At 42.7% G+C, this 23,266-nt stretch overlaps 1 protein-coding gene across 1 annotated transcript in view; it reads right to left on the bottom strand.

The window, feature by feature from the left end:
- Positions 1-23,266, bottom strand: part of larp4b (La ribonucleoprotein 4B) — a 144,021-nt gene that overhangs the window by 31,680 nt on the left and 89,075 nt on the right. Inside the window, exons 12-13 of the mRNA XM_068014971.1 lie at positions 17,757-18,008; positions 12,898-12,943 (exon numbers count right to left, since the gene is read on the bottom strand). Of these exons, the coding sequence (XP_067871072.1) occupies positions 12,898-12,943; positions 17,757-18,008 (298 nt within the window). The remainder of the gene's footprint in view (positions 1-12,897; positions 12,944-17,756; positions 18,009-23,266) is intronic.

Genomic DNA, 23,266 nt, shown 5'->3' with positions numbered 1-23,266 from the left:
ATGGATTACTGATTGAGGTTCAGTTGGATCAAGGTTCCAATTTTATGTCTAAAATCTTTCAGTAAGTTATGAGTAATCTGGGTATAACACAGAAAGTCTTCAGCATACCACTCACAGACACAAAGGGCTTTGAATGGTACCATCAGACCCTCAAAATGATTAGGGCATACTGCCATGAATATCCTCATGATTGGGATAAAGGGTTGGAAAATTTCTTTTGTTTGCCACTAGGAATTCATCTACCGGTTTTAGTCCTTTTAAATTAATTTATGGACGTGAGGTATGAGGTCCTCTAAAACTAATCAAAAAAAAGTTTTTAAGACAGGAGGGGCGAATCTTCTGTGTTAGATTATGTATCAGAGTTTCCAAAGTGACTCAGGAACACCAGAAAGCTTCCCAAATAACCAAGAAATGGGCAGACAAGCATGCCAAGGCCCAAACATTTCAACCGGGGGATGAGGGGCTAGTACTTTTGCCATTACAGGGTGAACTGCTGAAAACAGTTTAGTGGACCATATACAGTCGTTGAAAATGGAAGTACATAATTTGATTGACACCCCAGATTGCTGGCAAAAGAATTGGCTGTATCACATCAATATGTTGAAACAATATCACTGCCGGAAGGAGGATAAGCAAGCTCAGGTGTGTCAAGTAGTAGGGACAGTGAAGGATGAAAGGGATAGTGAGGATCAGGCAGAGCAGGCCTAGACAATTCTCAAATTAAACCTCCTATGAGGTTAGCTAATACTGAATTTTTGGAGAGACTAGACTCGATGCGCTCATTTAGATGCAGAACAATGGGAAGACCTCAACAAGGCTACTCAGCATTTAAAAGGAGTCTGTAGGGATAAACCAGGGTGTACAGCTTCAGCCATACATGTGAATGTAGGAGAATCCTTTCCTATAAAACAGCATCCTTATCGCTTAAGTCCAGAGAAACAGGCCCAAGTGAAAGCAGAAATCCAATGCATGTTGGAAAACCACCTAACTGAACCCAGTCAAAGCAGCTGGAGTTCCCCAGTGGTGTTAGAGCCTATATCCGACAGTTCAACTAGATTTTGCATACACTACAGAAAGGTTAATGCAGTAAGCAAGGCAGACTCCTACCCAATTCCACACTTGGAAGACTGTATTGACAGAATTGGTATCGCCACATTTCTTAGCAAAATAGATTTAAGCGGATACTGGCAAGTTCCTTTAACAACCCGATCTAAAGGAATCTCAGCCTCTGTCACACCAGATGGTCTTTTCCAATGCTGAGTGATGTCATTCGGGCTAAAAAAAAAATGCCCCAGCAACTTTCCAGAGACTAATGAACCAAATGGTAGCCAGTGTTCCTAACGGTGTGGTTTACCTTGATGTGCTGGTATACAGTGACACTTGGAAGGACCACTTGGGACAACTAGAAGCTGTGTTTAGAAAATTAGTCAGCTGATTTGATGATAAACCTTGCTAAAAGTGAATGTGCAGAAGCGAGGGCAACATAGCTTGGGCATACAGTAAGACAAGAACAAGTGTTTCCAAGAATGCCAAAAGTACAAGCCTTGATGGAGTTCCCTGCCCATAAGAATAAAAGAGAAACCATGAGGTTTTTGGGAATGTGTGGTTTCTACTGCAAGTTTGTATCAAATTTTAGCACTATAGCTACCCCAATGACACATCTGATACATAAAGAAAGCCAAGATAGTATGGTCAGGAGAGTACCAAGGAAGTTTTGAGAGGCTGAAAGCCATTTTGATGAACCAGTGTTGGCTGCCCCAAATTTCACTAGGCCCTTCACAGTAGCAATTGCTGCTAGTGACCTGGGGGTCAGTGCAGTCCTGTTACAAGTTGAAGAAAAAAGGCCAGTGGGATACTTTTCCAAAAAGTTAAATCGACACCAAAAGAGATCCACAGTGAAAAAAGAAACCCCGGACTTACTCCTAGTTCTTAAGCATTTTGAAGTCTATGTTCACCACGACTAGAAAGAGACACTGGTATATACTTATAACAATCTTTGTGGAAAAATTCAAAAACCTGAATGCCAGACTATTTTGATGGCGTTTACAATCATAGCCCTATCTCAAAGATTATCCACATTGCAGGGAAAAATAAATTGCTGATAATTTGTCTAGAATTAAACTTTGCTTTGAGTTACTGCCATGCAACGATGGTACAAAGCAGAACTGTATGAGTAACAGGTAAAGAGTGAATGAGAATGCATGTTTAAATATGTTTTATTAATTATTTTCATCTTTAGTTTTTTTCCCCACTCTTTGTAATTGAATGGATTTATAAATGGTGTTTCATTCCTCCAAGGATGGAGGTTTTATGAAAGTGCTTCCATTTCTTGGAAAATATTTTGAGGACTCGTGTTTTAGAATTGTGGAGGTGCATTCATTTGAGACTGAAATTATTTCATAGATGTTGGACTGTGTTTTTTTTTAAAGTAACTGGAAGGACTGTTTAAAATCATTTACTGGAAGTCACATCTTCAGCTAAGTAAATAGTAGATGCCTTCTGACTAAGGGAGATGTTTACAGAGAAGCGACATGTCAAGATTTATGGTGGTCAAATGGTGGTTTCAGTTTGAATATTGTTTTGAGTCAGCTGGGATTATAGCCTGCTGAAAGAAACACCCAGTTCATCTTTTCTCCATCTCGGAGAAACCCTGCGAATCCAGTGTGATAGCTGAAGCCCCTGATGCTGCATTTCTCCTAGAAAGCCTGCCTGGTTAATCCTCGACACCGCCTGAAAAGAACTACTCCAGAAAGATCCCAGTAACAGCCGTCTACACGTATGTGGGACACCAGAATAAAAGGGACAACTGATATTCCATATCTTCTTTTCCTTCAAGGATTAAGTAGTATTCATGCTTTTTTGTAAAAAGATCTCTGCAAAGAAAACTTTTGTTTTTCTTTAACCTGTGTGGGGATAATTTTAAAAGGGAAGTTTTATATTTCAATCTGTGTTAATGCTTTGCATCTTTACTGAATGTGTCTTGCTATATAATAAATTGATAATCTTGTTTAATAAAGAAACCTGATTGGTGAATTTTATTCCACAAGTAAAAGAGTATATAATTGGCCAGATCAGTAACTGGGTAAACATTTAAATTTATGTTGTGACCCATGGAGAACTGGAACAAGAGAAAGACAGTACACTTCCCCCCATCTCAGTTGTAAGACTGGGACCTGATGACCTACACCCGAGAGTTCTCAAAAAATAGCTGCAGAGATAGTGGATGCACTAGCTATGATTCAGGAACGGTCCCATGAAATTGCAAGTTGACAAGTGTAACGCTGCTTTTCAAGGAGGGAGAGAAAAAAGGGAAACTACAGGCCAGTTAGCATGACAGTTGTTGAGAAAATGCTGGAATCTATTAAGGAAGTCTTAATGCACTTAGAAAAGCACAGTATTATAACAATTCAACATGGTTTTACTAAAGGGAAATCCTGTGTGACAAATTTATTAGAGTTTGAGGATATAACTAGCAGGATGGATAAAGGGGAATCAGTAGATGTAGTATACCTGGACTGCCAAAAGATATTTCAATAAGATGCCATACAGAAGGTTAATACACAAGATGCAGTTGGGAGCATGGATAGAGAATTGGTTAATAGACAGGAAGCAGAGATTGGGAATAAACAGGGCAATTTCAAGCTGGCAGGTTATAACTAGTGGAGTGCCACAAGGATCAGTGCTGGGTCTCCAAGACACCAACACCCAATAGGAAAGGTAAATCAACCGTGGCTAACAAAAGTTAAAGATTGTATGAGATCAAAGGACATGGCCTATAAAGGATGCCAAAAAAGGCAGTAAGCCTGAGGATTGGAAGCAATTTAGAACCCAGCAAAGGATGACCAAGAAACTGAAAGGGAAAAGAGAATATGAATGCAAGCTAACAAGAAACAAAGGTGGACTGTAAAAGTTTCTGTAGGTATGTGAAGGAAAAGATTAGCGAGGCCATATGACATATTAGCGTGGACCCGTTACAGGCAAAGGAAGCAGAATTTATAGTGGAGAACAGGGAAATGGCAGAGAAACCGAACAATTACTTTGTGTCAGTCTTCATGGAAGTTACAGAAAATCTCCCAGAAATACTAGGCAACCAAGGGATTTGTGAAACTGAGGAACTGAAAGAAATTAGTATTAAAAGAGTAATACTTGAAAGGTTCACTGGATTGGAGGTTGATAAATGCCCTGGACCAAATAAGCTACATCCCAGAGTGTTGAAGGAGGTGGCTACAGCGATACTGGATGCATTGGCAGCTATCTTTCAAAATTCAATGGATTCTGGAAAGGTTTCTACAAACTTAAAAGTAGCAAAATGTAAGCCCACTATTTAAGGGAGGGAGAGGGAGAATGGAGAACAGACCTGTTAGTTTGACATCAGTCGTAGGGAAAATGTTAGAATCTATTAAAGGATGTGATAACTAAACACTTATTAACATGGATTTATGAAAGGTAAATCATGTTTGACAAGCCTGCTGGAGACTTGAGGATGTTACTTGTAGTATAAAGGAAAAGCAGTGAATGTGGTGTATTTGGATTTTCAAAAGGCTTTTGTAAGATCCCACACAGGTTAGTGAACAAAATTAGTGCACGAGATTGGGGGTAATATACTAGTATGGGTTGAGAATTGGTTCTCAGAAAGAAAGCAGACAGTAGGAATAAATGGGTCATTCTCAGGATGGCAAGCTGTTACTAGTGGGATACTGCAAGTGTGCTAGTGCCACAGCTGCTAACAATCTATATAAATGATCTGGATGTAGGGACCAAATTTAATATTTCCAAATTTGCTGATGACAAAACTAGGTGGAAATGTAAGTTGTGAGGAAGATGGTCAGGATGTTTCAAGCAGACTTGGGCAGGCAGAGAGAGATTAGGAAATGTTGGTGTCCAAAGTGATCTGGGTTCCTTGTTCATGAGTTACTAAAAGTGAGCATGCAGGTGCAGCAATTAGGAAGGCAAATGGTATGTTGGCATTCAGCACAAGGGGAAGTGAGTACAGGAATAATGATGTCTTGCTGCAATTGTATTGAGCTTTGGTGAGACCACACTGCGTATTGTGTACAGTTTTGGTCTCCTTATCTAAGGAAGGATACTTACCATTGATGCACGACAGTGGAGGTTCACCAGACTAATCCCTGGAATGGCAGGATTACCTTATGAGGAGAGACTGAGGAAACTAGGCCTGTATTCTCTAGGGTTTCCAAGAATGAAGGGAAATCTCACTGAAACTTACAAAATTCTTACAAGCCTTGACATGGTGAATGTAGATAGGATGTCCCCCCTGGCTGGTGAGTCGAGAACCAGGGGTCACAGTCTAATAAGGGGTAGGCCGTTTAAGACCAAGATGAAGAAGAGGAATTTCTTCACTCAGAGGGTAGTGAATCTCTGGAATTCTCTACCCCAGAGGGCTGTGGAACTCAATCATTGAGCGTGCTCAAGACAGAAATTGATAGATTTCTGAAGACTGATGACATCATAGCCCAGGAAAGTGGTGTTGAGGTATTTGATCAGCCATGATCTAACTGAATGGCAGAGCAGGCTCGACAGGCAGAATAGCCGACTCCTGTTCCTATGGGTCCTCAGCTATTTACAGTCTATATTAATGACGAAGAGGAGACAGAGTTACGCATCTAAGTTTGGTGACGATACAAAGCTAGGTAGAAAGGTAAGCAGAAAAGCAAACTGTGGGGTAGACAGAGGCTGCAAAGAGATATATGGTTAAATGAGTGGGCAGCAAGATGGCAGGTGGAGTATAATATGGGGAAGGGAGAAGTTAAGTTTGGTCATAAGAATAAAAATATTTTTTTGAAAGGTGTGAAACTTTTAAATGTTGATGTTCAGAGATACTTGGGTGTGCTTGTACAAGGAACGCAGCAAGCTAGCATGCAGGTACAGCAAGCAATTAGGAAGGCAAATGGCATGTTGGCCTTTATTGCAAGGGGATTGGAGTACAGGAATAAAGAAGTCTTGCTACAATTGTACAGGGTTTTGGTGAGACCACATCTAGAATACTGCCTGCAGTTTTGGTCTCCATATTTAAAGGAAAAATATACTTGCATTGGAGGTAGCACAGCAAAGGTTCACTAGATTGTTTCCAGAGATAAGAGGCTGAGTAAATTAGACATATATTCTCTGGGGATTTAGAAGAATAAGGGGTAATTTCATTGAAACATACAAGATTCTGAAGGGGCTGGATAGGGTAGAGGTAGATTGTTTCCGCTGGTCAGGGTATCTAAAACATGGGGTCGCAGTCTCAGGATAAGGGGTCAATCATTTAGGACTAGCAGGAGAAACGACGTCACTCAGTCGTGAATCTTTGAAATTCTCTACCCCAAAGGGTTGTGGATGCTCCATCGTTGAGTATATTTAAGACTGAGACAGATTTTTGGTCTCAGGGGATATGGGAAGCAGGCGGGAAAGTGGAGTTGAAGCCCAAGATCAACCTCAGTTGTATAAATTGGCAGGCCACACAGTCTACTCCCGTTCCTATTTCTTGTGTTAATATATTGTGTCCTTGCTACCCTTGGTGCTTTATCCAAGTGGTGCTCAACACAGAGGAGCATGGATTCATCAGCTGGGGGAGGGTGGTAGGTGATATTCAAGAGGAGGTTTCCTTGCCAGTATTGACCTGATATGAGACTTCATAGGGTCTCTTTTCTTTGGCCTCCTTGTCTCGGGAGACAACGGGTAAGCGCCTGGAGGTGGTCAGTGGTTTGAGGAGCAGCGCCTGGAGTGGCTATAAAGGCCAATTCTAGAGTGACAGGACATAGCAGTGGAAGCCTTTCCCATGCGCTTGTTGATTTCTGCATCTAGAGACAGGTTACTGGTGATAGCTGAGCCTAGGTAGGTGAACTCTTGAACCACTTCCAGAGCGTGGTCGCCAATATTGATGGATGGAGCATTTCCGACGTCCTGCCCCATGATGTTCGTTTTCTTGAGGCTGATGTTAGGCCAAATTCATTGCAGGCAGCCGCAAACCTGTTGGAGACTCTGCAGACACTCTTCAGTGTGAGATGTTAATGCAGCATCGTCAGCAAAGAGGAGTTCCCTGATGAGGACTTTCCTTACTTTGGACTTCGCTCTTAGACATGCAAGGTTGAACAACCTGCCCCCAGATCTTGTGTGGAGGAAAACTCCTTCTTCTGAAGACTTGAACGCATGTGAAAGCAGCAGGGAGAAGAAAATCCCAAAACTGTGGGTGCGAGAACACAGCTCTGTTTCACGCCACTCAGGATAGGAAAGGGGTCTGATGAGGTGCCGCCATGTTGAATTGTGCCTTTCATATTGTCATGAAATGAGGTGATGATACTTGGTAGCTTTGGTGGACATCCAATCTTTTCTAGTAGACTGAAGAGACCATGTCTGCTGACGAGGTCAAAGGCTTTGGTGAGATCAATGAAAGCAATGTAGAGGGGCATCTGTTGTTCGCGGCATTTCTCCTGTATCTGACGAAGGGAGAACAGCATGTCAACGGTCGATCTCTCTGCACGGAAGCCACACTGTGCCTCAGGGTAGACGCGCTCGGCCAGCTTCTGGAGCCTGTTTAGAGCGACTCGAGCAAAGACTTTCCCCACTATGCTGAACAGGGAGATTCCACGGTAGTTGTTGCAGTCACCGCGGTCACCTTTGTTTTTATAGAGGGTGATGATATTGGCATCACGCATGTCCTAAAGGTACTGCTCCCTCGTCCCAGCACAGGCAAAGCAATTCATGTAGTGCTGAGAGTATAGCAGGCTTGGCACTCTTGATTATTTCAGGGGTAATGCTGTCCTTCCCAGGGGCTTTTCCACTGGCTAGAGAATCAATGGCATCACTGAGTTCCGATTTTGCTGACTGTCTGTCCAGCTCATCCATGACTGGTAGAGGCTGGGCTGCATTGAGGGCAGTCTCAGTGACAACATTCTCCCTGGAGTACAGTTCTAGGCAGTGCTCAACCCAGCGGTCCATTTGTTTACGTTGGTCAGTGATTATGTCCCCTGATTTAGGTTTGAGGGGGGCGATCTTCTTGATGGTTGGCCCAAAAGCTCTCTTAATGCCATCATACATTCCTCGGATGTTTCCGGTGTCTGAGGCCAGCTGAATATGACTGCATAGGTGTTGCCAGTAGTTCAACAGTGCAGTGCGCTTAGCGGCTATGACAGGTTCCAGCTCTTCATTATGAGATTGAAACCAGTTTGCATTTCTCTTCGCACGTTTGCCATAGGTGGTTAAAGCTGACTCAGATGGCGTCTCTGATGTGGGCCCACTTGGTCTCAGCATCCCCTGTGGGAGTGCTTTGAAGGGCTGTTACAAGTGATATAGAAATTTTTGTAACAGCTGTGGATGAGAAATTCTGCTCGTGTTGATGCGCAGGTGGCCCTTCTGCTTGGAATGATGCAACTTCTTTGGTTTGAGTCTAACATTGCTGCACACCAGGGAGTGGTCGGTGTCGCAGTCCGCACTGTGGAAGCTGTGTGTGATTTGAACACTGTTTAAGGAGGCTCACCTTGTGACGATGATGTCTAGCTGGTGCCAACGACGCGATCTTGGGTGCCTCCATGAAATCTGGTGACAGGGTTGCAGTCCATGTATTCCACTATGCCACCACCTTTGCTGGGTCTGTTCTGGCAACAGGACAGGACATACCCAGGGATAGTGACGGAAGAGTCTAGAACATAGGCTGGCATGTATGATGCAGTGAGTGTGACTATGTCAGGCTTGACTAGTCTTGTAGGACAGCTCTCCAAATTTTTGCTCAAGTCCCCACATTAGCAAGGAGGACTTTGCAAGGTCGACTGGACAGGGTGTGCCTTTGTTGCTTTCAGTATTTAGGCTGATACGTGGTGGACCACCCAGTTTTATTTTTTTTTCTCCAACTTTTCTGAAGTGGTTTGATGCAACTGAGTGACTTGCTAGGCCACTTCAGAGGGCAATTAAGAGGCAACCACATTGCTGTGAGTCTGGAGTCACATGTACGTCAGACCAGGTAAGGACAATCAATTTCCTTCCCTGAAGGAATTAGTGAAGCAGATGGGTTTTTAAACAATCCAGTAGTTTCACGGTCACCATTAGGAAGCTTTTTATTCTAATTTATTTCTTTAATTTAAATTCTACCAGCTGCCGTGGTGGGATATGAACTTGCATCCCAAAAGCATTAGTCCAGGCCTCCAGATTACTAGTCCAGTAACATTTCTATGCCATTGTTCCTGATAATTTGTTTTAGTGACGCGACGTTACAGTAATTTTAAACTACAACTCTTTTGTTGTTTAATTTTCCCTCTCACTCCTCATCGTGTCTTAGAAAAAAAAAAGTAAAAGCAACCTTGCATCAACTACATTCACCTTAAAAGGAAGTTCCAAAAATTAGCATTTGAAGAAGCATGTTGGATGTTTGGCAGTATGTCAATCTCTGAACAAAATTAACCAGACACTGAAATAGGGGTGGTGTGAAGACCCCCAGGAGGTAGGGAAAAAAGAATTTTGATCTGATTGCAACAAACCTATCCAGAGCAAAGCTGCAGCTTGCAACCCTAAAAAAAAAGAGACCCTCCAGCTACAAATAAGCACTTGTTGCAAATAGTATTCTATGTTAATTCCCTGCATGAAACTCAGACCAATTAGGTACAAGGCTTATTCACTAAATATTTACATAATTTAAGGTGTTTCAATTTTAGTTCTTCCACAAATATTCTAAACATGGTAATTAATATTCCTATGCATATTTCTGGACCACAACATTTAATAGAATGTGTGTGGTGAATGCATAATTCCTGGTCATGCCTTCAATTTCCTTTCTCCTGGTGGGTAAATACTCAGCCTCTGCTCTACCTCCCTTCCTGTAGTAAAAGTATTTGGCAGTACAGATTACAAACTTTTTTTTTAAATCAAAAGATTTGCGCCATATCTTGGCTTTACTTTGTCAAAACATGTTACAGCTTACATCCTCAATGGTTGGCTTAGTATTTGAAAAACAGAAGTGGATTTTGCATAGCTTTGATAAAAGGTATTGTCAGATATGCTGTTTTACGATGGGTATTTTATGCAACGTGTATATTAGGTCTTATTAATGTTTTAGTAGCCAATGCCCGATTGGTATAAAATGGCCAACCTGAGCAAAGATGCCCATGATGGAGATTTTTTTCACCGAACCTATTCCTTTATACAGTCAAACTGCACCAGTGGACACCAGTGGATGGACAGTTTGTAGGTCGTGGGTGAAAGAGCATAGAAAACGTACTGCAAAAAGGCACATCTGGAAGTAGGTAAACACGCTCAGCCGCAGAAGGGTTTAAAAATACTATCCCTCCTCCCGACAGGCAGCTGCTTGTGAAACTGCAGCTTTTTATCCCTCAGAGGGGTGAGATCATGCAAGAAGCAACACTTCAAATATAAAATCTTATTGCGATTACTCTATGGATGTAGATCAGAGGCAATTTCAAAAGTGTTGTCTCACTTGCTCCATGTGGCAGCACACAAAGACCATTGCTTCTTTAAAGAAAATATGGATTATTTCTCAAGTAGAAAAAGACTCAAGCTCAGATTTTGCTGTGTTAATGGCAAAGAATCACAATCACACAATTGTTACAGCAGAGGAGGCAGCCATTCGGCCCAGTGTGTGTGCTGGCTCTCCAAAGGGGCAGTTTAACTGGTGTCACTCACCCGCCTTCTCCCCACAGCTCTGCATGTTCTTTTTCAGGTTATTATCCAATTTCCTCATGAATGCCTTGATTGAATCTGCCTCCACCATACTCAGGCAGTGCATTCCAGATCCTAAACACTCACTTGAGGAGATTGAGGAAACTCTGCCTGTCTTCTCTAGAATTTCAAAGAATGTGAGGTGATCTCATGGAAACTTACAGAATTCTTACAAGGCACAGCAGGGTGGATGTAGATAGGATGTTGCCCCTGGCTTGGGAATCTAGCACCAGGGGTCACAGTCTCAGAATAAGAGGTAGGCCATTTAAGACCAAGATGAAGAGGAATTTCTTCACTCAGAGGGTGGTGAATCTGTGAAATTCTCTGCCCCAGAGGGCTGTGCAAGCTCATTGAGCATGTTCAAGACAGAAATCGATGGATATCTGGGTACAAATGGCAACAAGGGATATGGGGATATCACAGGAAAGTGACAGGTAGATAATCAGCCATGATCTAACTGATTGGCAAAGAAAGCTTGATGGGTTGAATGACCTACTTCTGTTATGTTCCTAAACTGCATTTATCCAAGTGGCTATTAATTTTGTCCCGAATTATTGTTTCAAGAAGCTTCTCCACCTGAGGTTAAACTGAGTGGCATGCAGTTGCTGGCCTTAGCTTTACACACCATTTTTTGAACAAGGGTGCAACATTTACAATTGCATTTGCAAAGTCTTCAGCATTCACTTAAGTCTAAAGATAAACAATTTTTTTATTTTATAAAGTTATGGAAATTATGGAGACATTTGACATTCCACAAATACAAGATCAGCTTTTCAGCGCTAGTGAAGATGTTCACAAATATTATCAAGTTAGTCTGCTGTTTAAAAACCCAGTTACATCTTTCAACAAGGTGCAACTTTGAGGGTTTTTACAGCAGGACTAAAAGCTCAAGAGTGGAAGTTCTCTTGAATTCAACTGATCACAGTCTGGGGGTGCCTTAACTGTACTCTGGAGAAGAATGGTATTGCTGACAGCAACTTCTGAATTTCCACGGGACTCTACGCATGACTCCAGAAGTTGCTGTCAGTATCAATGGAATAATGAATGCTGACAGTTTTGCTGACATAACTGCTGCAAAAACCAGGCCAATATCTTTACAAAGAGAAAGATTGGGCTGAGTAGAATGATGCTCCCTTTATTTGGATTCATACGACACTTTTAACATAGAAAAAGCATCCGAAGGTATTGCAAAGGAAACTGTAATTAGACAAAAATAGATACAAGTCAAAGTATACATTAAAAACATTTTTGGCCACTTTTTTTGTTGAAGAGGTGCATTTTAAAAGTGGATATTAAATGCTTACAGGGAGCTGGAGAGATTAAGAGGGGGAACTCCAATGCAGGGCCCAGACAGTTGAAGGCACGGCCGCCAATGGTGGGACAAAAGGAGAGGGATAAACAAGTGATTGTAAAATGGGCGAAACAAGAACTTGACTCGGAGGTGAATGCAACATCTGGGCATGATTAGTGCAATTGAGAGCATCGACTAATAAATCAAATTATGAATTCAAATCCTAGCATGGTAACTCATGAAACGGAGTTAAGGCACCCCCAGATTGCAATCAGTTAAATTATCAATTAATCTGGCAATTACGGGGCAATACTAGAAAATATCCGTGAAAAGCTGCTGGACTTTAAAAACAAACTAGTTCACTGAGGACCTTCATTCCTACCGGATATAGCCTGTGGCTCCAGTCACAAGCTGGAGGTTCAAAGCCCTCTGAAGAGGCCTCGAAAGCCAACTGTCAGGACAAATAGGAATGGGCAATGTGCAGAGAGTTTTGCCAGATACCAAATAAAAAGTTCCAGTTGGAAATTTGATAATCTCATTATACACATTTGTAGAGAATCAAACATTTAAGCTTCTGTCTCTCTGGGCTAAACCCATAGTCAAGCCAAAGTGGTAGGAAGCATTCAACTACAAGGAATGTGCCCATTATAAAACAACTTGTGTGACAGTTTTAAGAACATGATCCTTCAGTTTTAACGATACTCATTTGGAATGAAGGTTAGAAACTGTGGTGCAGACTATTTGCAAACCACACTGGCGACTAAACCATACAAAATTCCCAAATCATTGGAACTAGCTCCGCCCCTCTCAGGTTGAGCCTGTGTTGGATGGGATAGTTGAGCTACTCCAGAGTTATAAGCTCCAACCAGCATCCTTCTACATAGTGGCACTACACCACACTAAGCCTCAACTATAGTCAAAAGTAAAAAAATCCATACCATAAACTTGTCTTCCCTTTTCTTCCGGTATCCATATGAATTTTTCCTGGATGAAAAAAGTAAGTTCCATAAAGACTAATATTCAGAGAAAACAAATCGGAATCTGATGCATGTTCCTCAACTTTTGGTACATCAGATAATAAATCGGTCCATATTCAAGACGTGCTTTGTTTGATGGAGTAAATTAACTAAGAGATCCTTCCTTAGATTCATAATTTATCCAACTGTCGTTCAGCAGGTTTCACATCATAGAGTCTGTTATACAGCACAGAAACAGGCCCTTCGGCCTACCGTGTCTGCGCCGGACATCAAGTCTATCTATTCCATTCCTATTTTCCAGCACTTGGCCCTAGCCTCGTATGCTATGGGGTTTCAAGTGCTCATCTAAATACTTGTTAAATGTTGAGGGTTCCTGCCGCTACCACCCCTTCAGGCAGTGTGTTCCAGAATCCAACCTCCTTCTGGGTGAAATTTTTTTTCCTCAAATCCCCTCTAAACCTCCTGCCCCTTACCTTAAATCTATGCCCCCGAGTTATAGACCCCTCCACTAAGGGAAAAAGTTTCTTCCTCTCTACCCTATCAATGCCCCTCAATTTTGTATACCTCAATCAGGTCCCTCCTCAGCCTTCTCTGCTCAAAGGAAAACAATCCTAGCTTATCCAGTCTCTCTTCATAGCTGAAATGCTCCAGCCCAGGCAACATCCTGGTGAATCTCCTCTGCACCCTCTCCAGTGCAATCACATCCTTCCTATAATGTGACCAGAACTGTACACAGTACTCCAGCTGTGGCCTAACGAGCATTTTATACAGCTCCATCATAACCTCCCTGCTCTTCTATTCTATGCCTCAGCTAATAAAGGCAAGTATCCCATATGCCTTCCTAGCCACCTTATCTACCTGTGCTGCTGCCTTCAGTAATCTATGGACAGATACACCAAGGTCCCTCTGACTCTCTGTACTTCATAGGGTCCTACCAGCCATTGTATGTTCCCTTGCCTTGTTAGTCCTCCCAAAATGCATCACCTCACACTTCTCAGAATAAGTTCCATTTGGCACTGCTCTGCCCATCTTAGCAACCCATCTATTTCATCCTTTATCTAAAGCTTTCCTCCTCACTATTTACAACCACCAATTTTCGTGTCATCTGCGAACTTACTGATCATACCTCTTATATCCATATCTAAATTATTAATGTACACTACAAACAGCAAGGGTCCCAGCACCGATCCCTGCAGTACACCACTGGTCACAGGCTTCCAATCGCAAAAACAGCCTTCGAACAACACCCTCTGCCTTCTGCCACTAAGCCAATTTGGGATCCAATTTGCCAAATTGCCCTGGATCCCATGGGCTCATACCTTCCTGACCAATCTCCCATGCGGGACCTTATCAAAAGACTGACTGAAGTCCATGGAGACTACGTCAACTGCTTTACCCTCATCTACGCATCTAGTCACCTCCTGGAAAAATTCAATCAAATTTGTTAGATATGATCTCCCCTTGATAACGCCATGCTGACTATCCCTGATTAATCCCTGCCTCACCAAGTGGAGATTAATCCTGGCCCTCAGAATTTTTTTCCCAATAGTTTCTCTACCACTGATGTTAGACTCACTGGCCCGTAATTACCTTGTTTATCCCTTCTACCCTTTGTGAATAATGGTACCACATTTGCTGTCCTCTAGTGCTCTAGCACCTCTGCTGTGGCCAGAGAGGATTTAAAAGTTTGTGTCAAGCCCCTGCAATCTCCTCCCTTGCCTCACATAGCACCCTGGGATAAGTCTCATCTGGGCATGGGAATTTATCTGCTTTTATTCCCGCTAAAACTGCTAATAGCTCCTCCCTTTCAATGCTAATTTGTTCAAGTAGATCACAATCCCCCTCCCTGATCTCTACACCTACATCATCCTTCTCCATAGTGAACACAGATGAAAAGTAATCATTTAAAGCCTCACCTATGTCCTCCGGCTCCATACAAATTGCCACTTTGGTCCTCAATGGGCCCTACTCTTTCCCTGGTTATCCTCTTGCCCTTAATATACTTATAAACCACCTTGGGATTTTCCTTTATCTTGCCAGTTTTTTCATACCCTCTCCTCGCTCTCCTAATTACTTTTTTTTCCAGAAGTACACTTTCTATACTTCTCTAGGGCCTCGGTTTTCAGCACTCTGAATCTGCCAGAAGCTTTTTTTTCCTTTATCCAATCCTCTATATCCCTTGACATCCAGGGTTCCCTGGACTTGTTGCTCCTACCCTTCACCTTAACAGGAACATGTTGGCCCTGAACTCTCACCAATTGTTTTTCGTTTGACTCCCATTGGTCTTATGTAGACTTTCCTACAAGTAGCTGCTCCCAGTCCACTTTGGCCAGATCCTGTTTTATCATATTGAAATCGGCCTTCCCTCAATTCAGTACTTTTATTTCTGGTCCATCTCTGTCCTTTTCCAGAACTATCTTAAATCTTAACGAGTTATAATAACATAAGAACTAGGAGCAGGAGAAAGCAATTCAGCCCTTCCGAGCCTGCTCCGCCATTCAATATGATCATGGCTGATCTCATCTCGGCCTCAGCTTCACTTTCCTGCCCGTTCTCCATAATCCTTCAACCCTTTACGAATTAAAAATCTATCTCCTCAAATTTACTCAATGTCCCAGCATCCATCACACTTTGGGGTACTGAATTCCATAGACTCACGACCCTTTGAGAGAAGTAATTTCTCATCGGTTTTAAATCTGCTACCCCTTATCCTAAAACTATGACCTAGATTGCCCAAGAGGAAACATCCTCTCTACATCTACTTTGTCAATCCCCTTAATCATCTTATATACCTCAATTAGATCTCCTCTCATTCTTCTAAACCCTAGAGAGTAAAGGCCTAAACTGTTCATTCATTCTTCATACGACAAACCCCTCATCTCTGGAATCAATCTAGTGAACCTCCTCGAAGTTGCCTCCAATGCAACTACATCCCTCCTCAAGTAAGGGAACCAAAACTGTACGTAATACTCCAGGTTCGGTCTCACTAATGCCTTGTACAGTTGCAGCAACACTTCCCTACTTTTATACTCTATTCCTTTAGCAATAAATGCCAAAATTCCATTTACCTTCCCTATTACCTGCTGCACCTGCATACTAGTTTTCTGCAATTCATGCACAAGGACACCCAGATCCCTCTGCACCAAAGCACTGAGGTTTCTCTCCATTTAGATAATTTGCCTTTCTATCCTTCAGACCAAAATGGATAACCTCACACTTATCCACGTTAAACTCCATCTCCCAAATTTTGGCCCATTCACCTAACCTATCCATATCCATTTGTAAATTTCTTATTTCTTTATTGCAACTTACTATCCCACCTATTAAAGTGTCATCTGCAAATTTGGCTATAGTACATTCTATCCCTGCATCCAAGTCATTAATGTAGATTGTAAATAGTTGGGGCCCCGAGGGCCAAACCCTGTGGCACCCCACAAGTTACATCTTGCCAACCAGAAAAGGACCCATTTATCCAGACTCTTTCCTGTTGGTTAGACAATCCTCTATCCAAGCTAATAAATTTCCCCTAACCCCATGTGATCTTACCTTGTGTATTAACCTTTTGTGATTCACCTTATCAAATGCCTTCTGGAAGTCCAGACATACTACATCCACAGGATCCCCATTATCCACTTGTTACATCTTCAAAGAACTCTAGCAAATTAGTCAAACATGATTTACCCTTCATAAAACCATGCTGACTCTAATTGATTGCGTTTTGACTTTCCAAATGTATTACTTCCTTAATAATGGATTCTAACAATATCCCAACGACAGATGTTCGACTCTCTGCCTCCCTCCCTTTTTGAATAAGGGCATTATATTAGCATTTTTCCAATCCACTGGAACCTTGGAATATTATAAACAATGGATCCACTATCTCCACTGCCACTTCCTTTAAGACACTAGGATGTAGGCCATCAGGCTCTGGGGACTTGTCTGCCTTCAATTCCAGTAGCTTGCTCAAAACTTTTTCCCTAGTAATGATGATTGATCCAAGTTCCTCCTTTTCTTTATTACCTGCTACTATTGATGTGGTACTAGCATCCTCCACCGTGAAAACGGAGGCAAAATACTGATTTATTGTCTCCGCCATTTCTGTGTTCCCCACTATTAACTCGCCAGTCACATCCTCCAAGGGTCCAAAATTCATTTTAGCTACTCTCTTCCCTTTTATATAGTTATAGAAGCTTGTGCTATCCCCAAAATGCTCCCCCACTGATACTTCTACCACTTGTCCGGTTTCATTCCCGAAGATTAGGTCCAGTACCACCCCTTCTCTTGTAGGACTTTCTAGGTGCCAGCTCAAAAAGCTCTCCTGGATGCACTTTTAGAATTCTGCCCCCTTTAAGCCTTTTGAACTAAGACTATCCCAGTTAATATTGGGGAATTTGAAATTCCCTAGTATTTATTACCCTATTATTTTTACACCTTTGAGATTTGCCTACATATCTGCTCCTCTATCTCTCCCGGACTGTTTGGAGGCCACTCAAACCTATTTCTATTTATTTTATATGGATGATTTTAGATTATAATGTGCATGGAGCCCAATCATGAAATGAGACAAAAACTAGCAGCCAAGGTAATGCAGATGGCTGGGGGAGTGGGAAGGAGACAACTAGAATGAAAAAACAAAATCAAGACAAAATAGCAATACAGGCTGACCTGCAGGAAATTTAGATTTCCTTGTTTAGCAATAATTGCATCTTATTTAGCTAAATATCTTTTGTAAGAGGTCTGACTGAAAACGGATCACATCTAAAAAGGTGAAGCGAGCAGATTCTTGCTATTACTTCCCTAGTTCAGTTATTCAGACTCACCTTCCTCGGCCCATGCTGGGTGAAGAATCAGCACTGATTTGCTCTGACCTTCCAATCGCGAAATCTCTCTTATTATAGCCTGCATTGCTATGGATCCTTGTCCTGTTGGGTCCAGCCAGTCGCATCTGAGGACTTCGCACACCATTCAACAGACGATCCGTAGAAAAATTAAATATAGTTGGGCTCTCTAAAAGTCCTGGTCCACGATCAGTGTTCGGCAACGTAGGACGTAGATGAGATTTGCTGTGGTTCCTATCAGAAATGCAAATTAATCATGCTGATCTCAAGGAAGACCGAATCATTTTAATACAGCAGATTAGGATAAAAGACAGCAGTAGTAAGGCTTAAAAATGTGTCATTTAAATAGAAATCCAAAGGGTGCAGTATTTTGCTGCCAAAATTTATTGAAACTACTACAAAGCATGACTGACAGGTAGTGCACCATTGGAGGGCCAAGATTTGCTACAGAGAACTCCATGTCAGAGTATGAAACACGCTGCAGCTACACATCCTCCAACATAACTTCTGGTCAGAGTTCCAAGACTAATCAATGTGCAACTCTTTTGCATGAATTATCGCTGGCATCAGGATTAGACAATCGTTTTCTAGAAGAGTCAAACCACCCCCAATACATCTCAATTAAGCATCCATGAGATTACACAATCAGTTCAGAAGATTGATATACAGTACTCCAGCAAAGCTGCTTAATTGCCCAGCAATTTGACCCCTTTTCTGCAGAGATACAAGTTTAGAAAACACTTCCCTTTAGAGGTGTACTAGATACTGAACATAAAACAAAATAGGAAAATACTTTACTAGAACATTGAAAAAAGACTGCGACCGGAAGAGGACTATTAAAGAAAGACAGATGGCATTTAATAAAGACGGATGTTGGTTGGCATCCTTCCATCTATGAAGGATGGACACACAAACAATCCATTGAGGTGGAGCGTGCTCAGTGCACCTTCGCTGATGGCTGTGAAGGACAATCCTTGATAGGCATGTTCTGCCACAAGTGCTGCATGCGACGCTACAAGCTGTTACTTTTGGTGTTGGCAACTGTTGCCAAGCTGCTGTAGCCACTGGTCATTGTGGTAGCGCAAACCAATCTCCAGGATGTGTTGCCATTTCTCTCTTTTGCCACCTCGTGACTCCCAGGTGCAATAGTCAATGTTTAGGGCCTCCATGTCACACTTACAAGCATCCTTAAAGTGGAGCTTTGGGCACCCTACTGGTTGCCTGGCCCCAGCTATCTCACCATACAGTCGGTCCTTGGGTACGCTACCGTCTTCTTTCCTGCAGACATGTCCAATCCACCGAAGCCGCCTGTTTGATTAGTGTCAAAACGCTGGGGAGCTCTAACTTTGAGGACTGCCACATTTGTGATTTTGTCCTGCAAGGATATATCCATAATGTGCGCAAACAGCAAAGATGGAAATTATTGAGCTTCTTTTCCTGGCAGTTGTAAGTCACTCATGTTTCACAGCTATACAGCAAGCTAAGAACACAGGCCTTGTAAGTCGTCAGCTTTGTCTTGAGTCAGCTCATCACCACGTGCGTTTCGCAAGTGGGCCAAAGGTGGTAGGTGCTTTCCCTATGTGTGTATTGAGCTCTACATCAAGAGATGGATTGTCTGGCATTGTGAACCCAAGGTAGCAGAATTTTATTTAGTGATATCAGGGGCAGAGATGCACACCTTGTCCCATGACAGATTTCTAGACACTCAAAGAGAACTAGTTACAGGCATGGGAGAGATAGTCCATGAGTTTTTGTAGCTGAGTTTCTGTAAAAGTGACTAGCACAGCATCAGCGTAGGAGAAATTCTCTGATCAGGATGTGATGCGTTTTTGTCTTTGCTTTCAGCCTTGATAGATTGCAGAGCTTGCCAACTGATGTAGTGCACAAGTAGACTCCTTCAATATCCGCAGCGAGGGCGAAGGTCAGGAGCATGAAGATGATGCCAGAGTGGGGGGCTACGACAACACTGTTATACTCCATTCTTCACTCTGAAACTGTCCTAAGTGAGGAGGATCGTAGGGCTTCCGTCTTTTCCCACTCCTTGTTTGATCACAACAGGTTTAATTCTTAAAGTGGATGCATTGGCCAATTCAGTAGGTGTTTGATTACTTACTTGCTATGACAAGAACCACCGAAAGGTTTTATTGAGTTAACAAAGAGGTTATCTTTATTGTACATAAACTGAATAAAAATAATGTGCCAACTTTCTCACACACAAATTAGGTTAGAGTGGGGAAAGGTAGAGTGGTTGAGTTAGCATTCATAGAAAAAAGGGGTATACAGTGGGGTTAGGTGATTCAGCTGGCTTCGAGGGGCAGGAGGGGGTGAGGGACGAGGAGACCCCCACTCAGGTCTGCACGTGTCAGAGTCCAGTTGTTTCTTCCCTCTGCTGCAGAAAGGGAAGCTTAAAACCACAGATAGGGAGGGGCTTGTCACATGACAGTCATTCATTCAAGCATAGCAGCAGTATTTCTCTCGTTAAAAATAAAAACAAGCAGTTCCTTTTAAATCTCCTGGGTCTTGGCTGTTGCTGGGTCATGAGCAGACATTTCATCTCCCTCCTCACAGCACTGCAGTGAAGGATAGTGTTGCAAATTAGGTGGCCACCTTAAGCTGCCAGCAAAGTAATCCTTGCAACTTTTCTTTAAATGTCCTTTAAAAAAACTATATAAATTCAGATCTCGAGTCAGTGGATTAAAGAAAATCATTCAACAAAGCACATTGGCGCAACACCTCCCCACCACACAAAATGAAAAGTTGACAGGAACATTTCATTGAGGTCACAAATTTAAAAAACACACGAATTAGGAGCAGTAGGCTACTTGGCTCCTCTTGCCTGCTCCCACACTGTCATAGCCATGCTCGGGTTTAATTTTTTTTTTTATCCAGGATGGTTTCATGCTAAGCTAAACCAGAGATAAAGCATCAGCTATCACATTGTTTCTCCCTGCAATGTGGATTATCTTAAAGTGATATGGTTGCAAAAGCAGACTCCCACAAAAAAAGCCCTGCATTATGGGTTTTGAATTTCTGTATAAAAGGTCAAAGAATTGTGGTTGGTATAAGCTACGGTGTCTCCATATCCATTTGGACATGCACCTCAATTTCTGACAGCCAGCAACAGTCCCAGGGCTTCCTTCTCCACAGTAGAGTATCTCCTTTGTTTTGGGAGAAGTACCCAACTGGTGTCTCGATGCCTAACTCATCATCTTGGAGCAGGACAGCAACTACCCCTCGGTCACAAACATCCACTGTCACTTTCAATGCTTTGTTAAAATTGGAGCTGGCAGTACTGGTTTGTTGGTTAAGATGGCTTTTAAACTCAAAAGCTGTTTGGCACCACCCTGACCACACTACCTTTGCTTCTTTCTGTGATAAGTCTGTCAGTGGGGCAGCTATAGGCATTTTTTCCTGTTTGGTCGCAGGGATGAAAAATCTATCAGCGCCTGTACCTTTGTTTCTCTGGGCAACACTCGCCCTTGACTTTCAATATGCCTTGGGTACATTACTTGAGCTTTAGCGAACTCACACTTTGCAAGATTTACCACAAGGCCAGCCAACTGTTACCTTCAGAAGAGGGCTTCTAACTGTTCTAGGTGGTTGCCCCAGGTGTCACTGTACATCAACAGATGATCCAGGTACATTACATAGTTGGGCAGGCCAGCCACTACCTGCCTTTGGAAGGTGGCTCAGGCATTTCTTAATCCAAAGCACATCACCCAGCACTGGAATAAGCCTTGTAGGGGTGATAAAAGCCAAGATCTCTTTAGCTCGGGGTGGCATGGGTTTGGGAACCTGCCAGTCCCCTTTTAACGTCTATTTTCGTTATGTACATGGTGTTTCCTACTCTATTTATAGTCTTCCAGGCAGGGAATTGGGTAGGAATCAGCTCCAGTCACGGCATTCTTTCTGTAATCAAAGCAGAGCCTTGTTGAGCCATCAGGTTTGGGCTCCAGCACAACCGGGGAACTCCAACTGCTCTGACTGGGCACAGCTTGTGCTCTAGCATAGAGTGAATTTCCTGCAAACTTGGATCAGTTTCCTGAGACCTAGGTGAAAAGGATTTGGTTTTATGGCAGGGGTCTCTCCTACATCCACATCAAGTAGGGTTAGGGTTGTGCACCCTGGTCTGTCTCTACAGATCCCTTCAAATGCTGTGAGCAGCCATGTTAGGCCTCCTCGCTGTTCTGCATTTAAATAGGAGTGTATGGTGTCTAATTTCCCTAACATTTCAGTTAGCCAACCAGACTGCAGGGGGTTTGATTTGGGACCGTCATTTAACAAAGCACATTGGCGTAAAAGGAGCCAAACTGCACAGTGCAGTGCATGCTGTCGTGGAAGAGGAGACTGAGGAGCTTTGGTGGACAGCCAATTTTTCCCAAAATCCTGTAGCGCCCTGCTCTGCTGACTGTGTTGAATGCCTTAGAGATCTACAAAGGTATAGGGGCATACTCTGTTCCCAACACTTGTCTTGTAGCTGGCGCATGGAGATGATCATAGCCACAGTAGATCTGCCAGCACTGAAACCATACTGTGCTTCTGGGTACACTCAACCGGCAAATAAATGGAGTCTTTTAAGTATGACCCTAGCAACGGCCTTCCCCATGACGCCAAGAAGCAAGATGCCCCTGTAGTTGTGGCAGTCTCCTCTGTCGCCTTTGTTTTTGTAGTCACGATTCTAGTGTCATGCATCTCCTGTAGAACAGAGCCTACTTTCCAGAAGAAAAAGTAGTCATAAAAGGTGTGGCTAGATGGAACATTTCGTACTTGAGCAGTTCATCTGGGATTCTATCTTTGCCAGGTGCTCTTTCGTTTGTTAGGCAGTCTATGGGCTTTGAGCTTCAGTGATGAGGGTTCTCCATCTAACTCATCCATGACAGGAAGTTGTGAGGAGAGAACCAAGTGCAGACTGGGGAGATGTCTGACTCACAGGATTATAGCTCACAGGAGTTCAGCCCAGCCAAACAGGTGTTTACTCGGTCAGTGAATACTTCATCGGCCAACGTCAGGGGAGCAACTTTGGTGATGGCAGGGCCAAGTACTCTCTTGATCCCTTTGTACATAGCTTGCAGATTTCCTTTGTCAGCTCAATATATCAGTGGAAAATAATGGAATTCTACTAAAGGAAAGAAATCTAGAAACAAAAGACAATGAATAGTCAGCATGGATTTCAAAAGGGAAACTTGCTTGACCAACCATATTGAAATTTTTGAGTATGTAACAGAGATTAGACAATGGTAATGCAAAAGATGCCATTTACCTGGTTTAAAAGGCCTTTACAGACTAATGAACAAAGTCTGAGAATTTGGAGTCACTGGACAAGTGGTAGAATGGATTGCTAGCTGGCTTCATTGATCTTTATGTCGTCATTGTCGACAGGAATAGTGCCGGAAGACTGGAGGATAGCAAATGTTGTCCCCTTGTTCAAGAAGGGGAGTAGAGACAGCCCTGGTAATTATAGACCTGTGAGCCTTACTTCGGTTGTGGGTAAA

The sequence above is a fragment of the Heterodontus francisci genome, chromosome 2, assembly GCF_036365525.1.
Source record: "Heterodontus francisci isolate sHetFra1 chromosome 2, sHetFra1.hap1, whole genome shotgun sequence".
In the NCBI taxonomy this organism is placed as follows: domain Eukaryota; kingdom Metazoa; phylum Chordata; class Chondrichthyes; order Heterodontiformes; family Heterodontidae; genus Heterodontus; species Heterodontus francisci.
The sequence above is the reverse complement of the archived record's forward strand: the minus strand, read 5'-3'. Positions and strand labels throughout refer to the sequence as shown.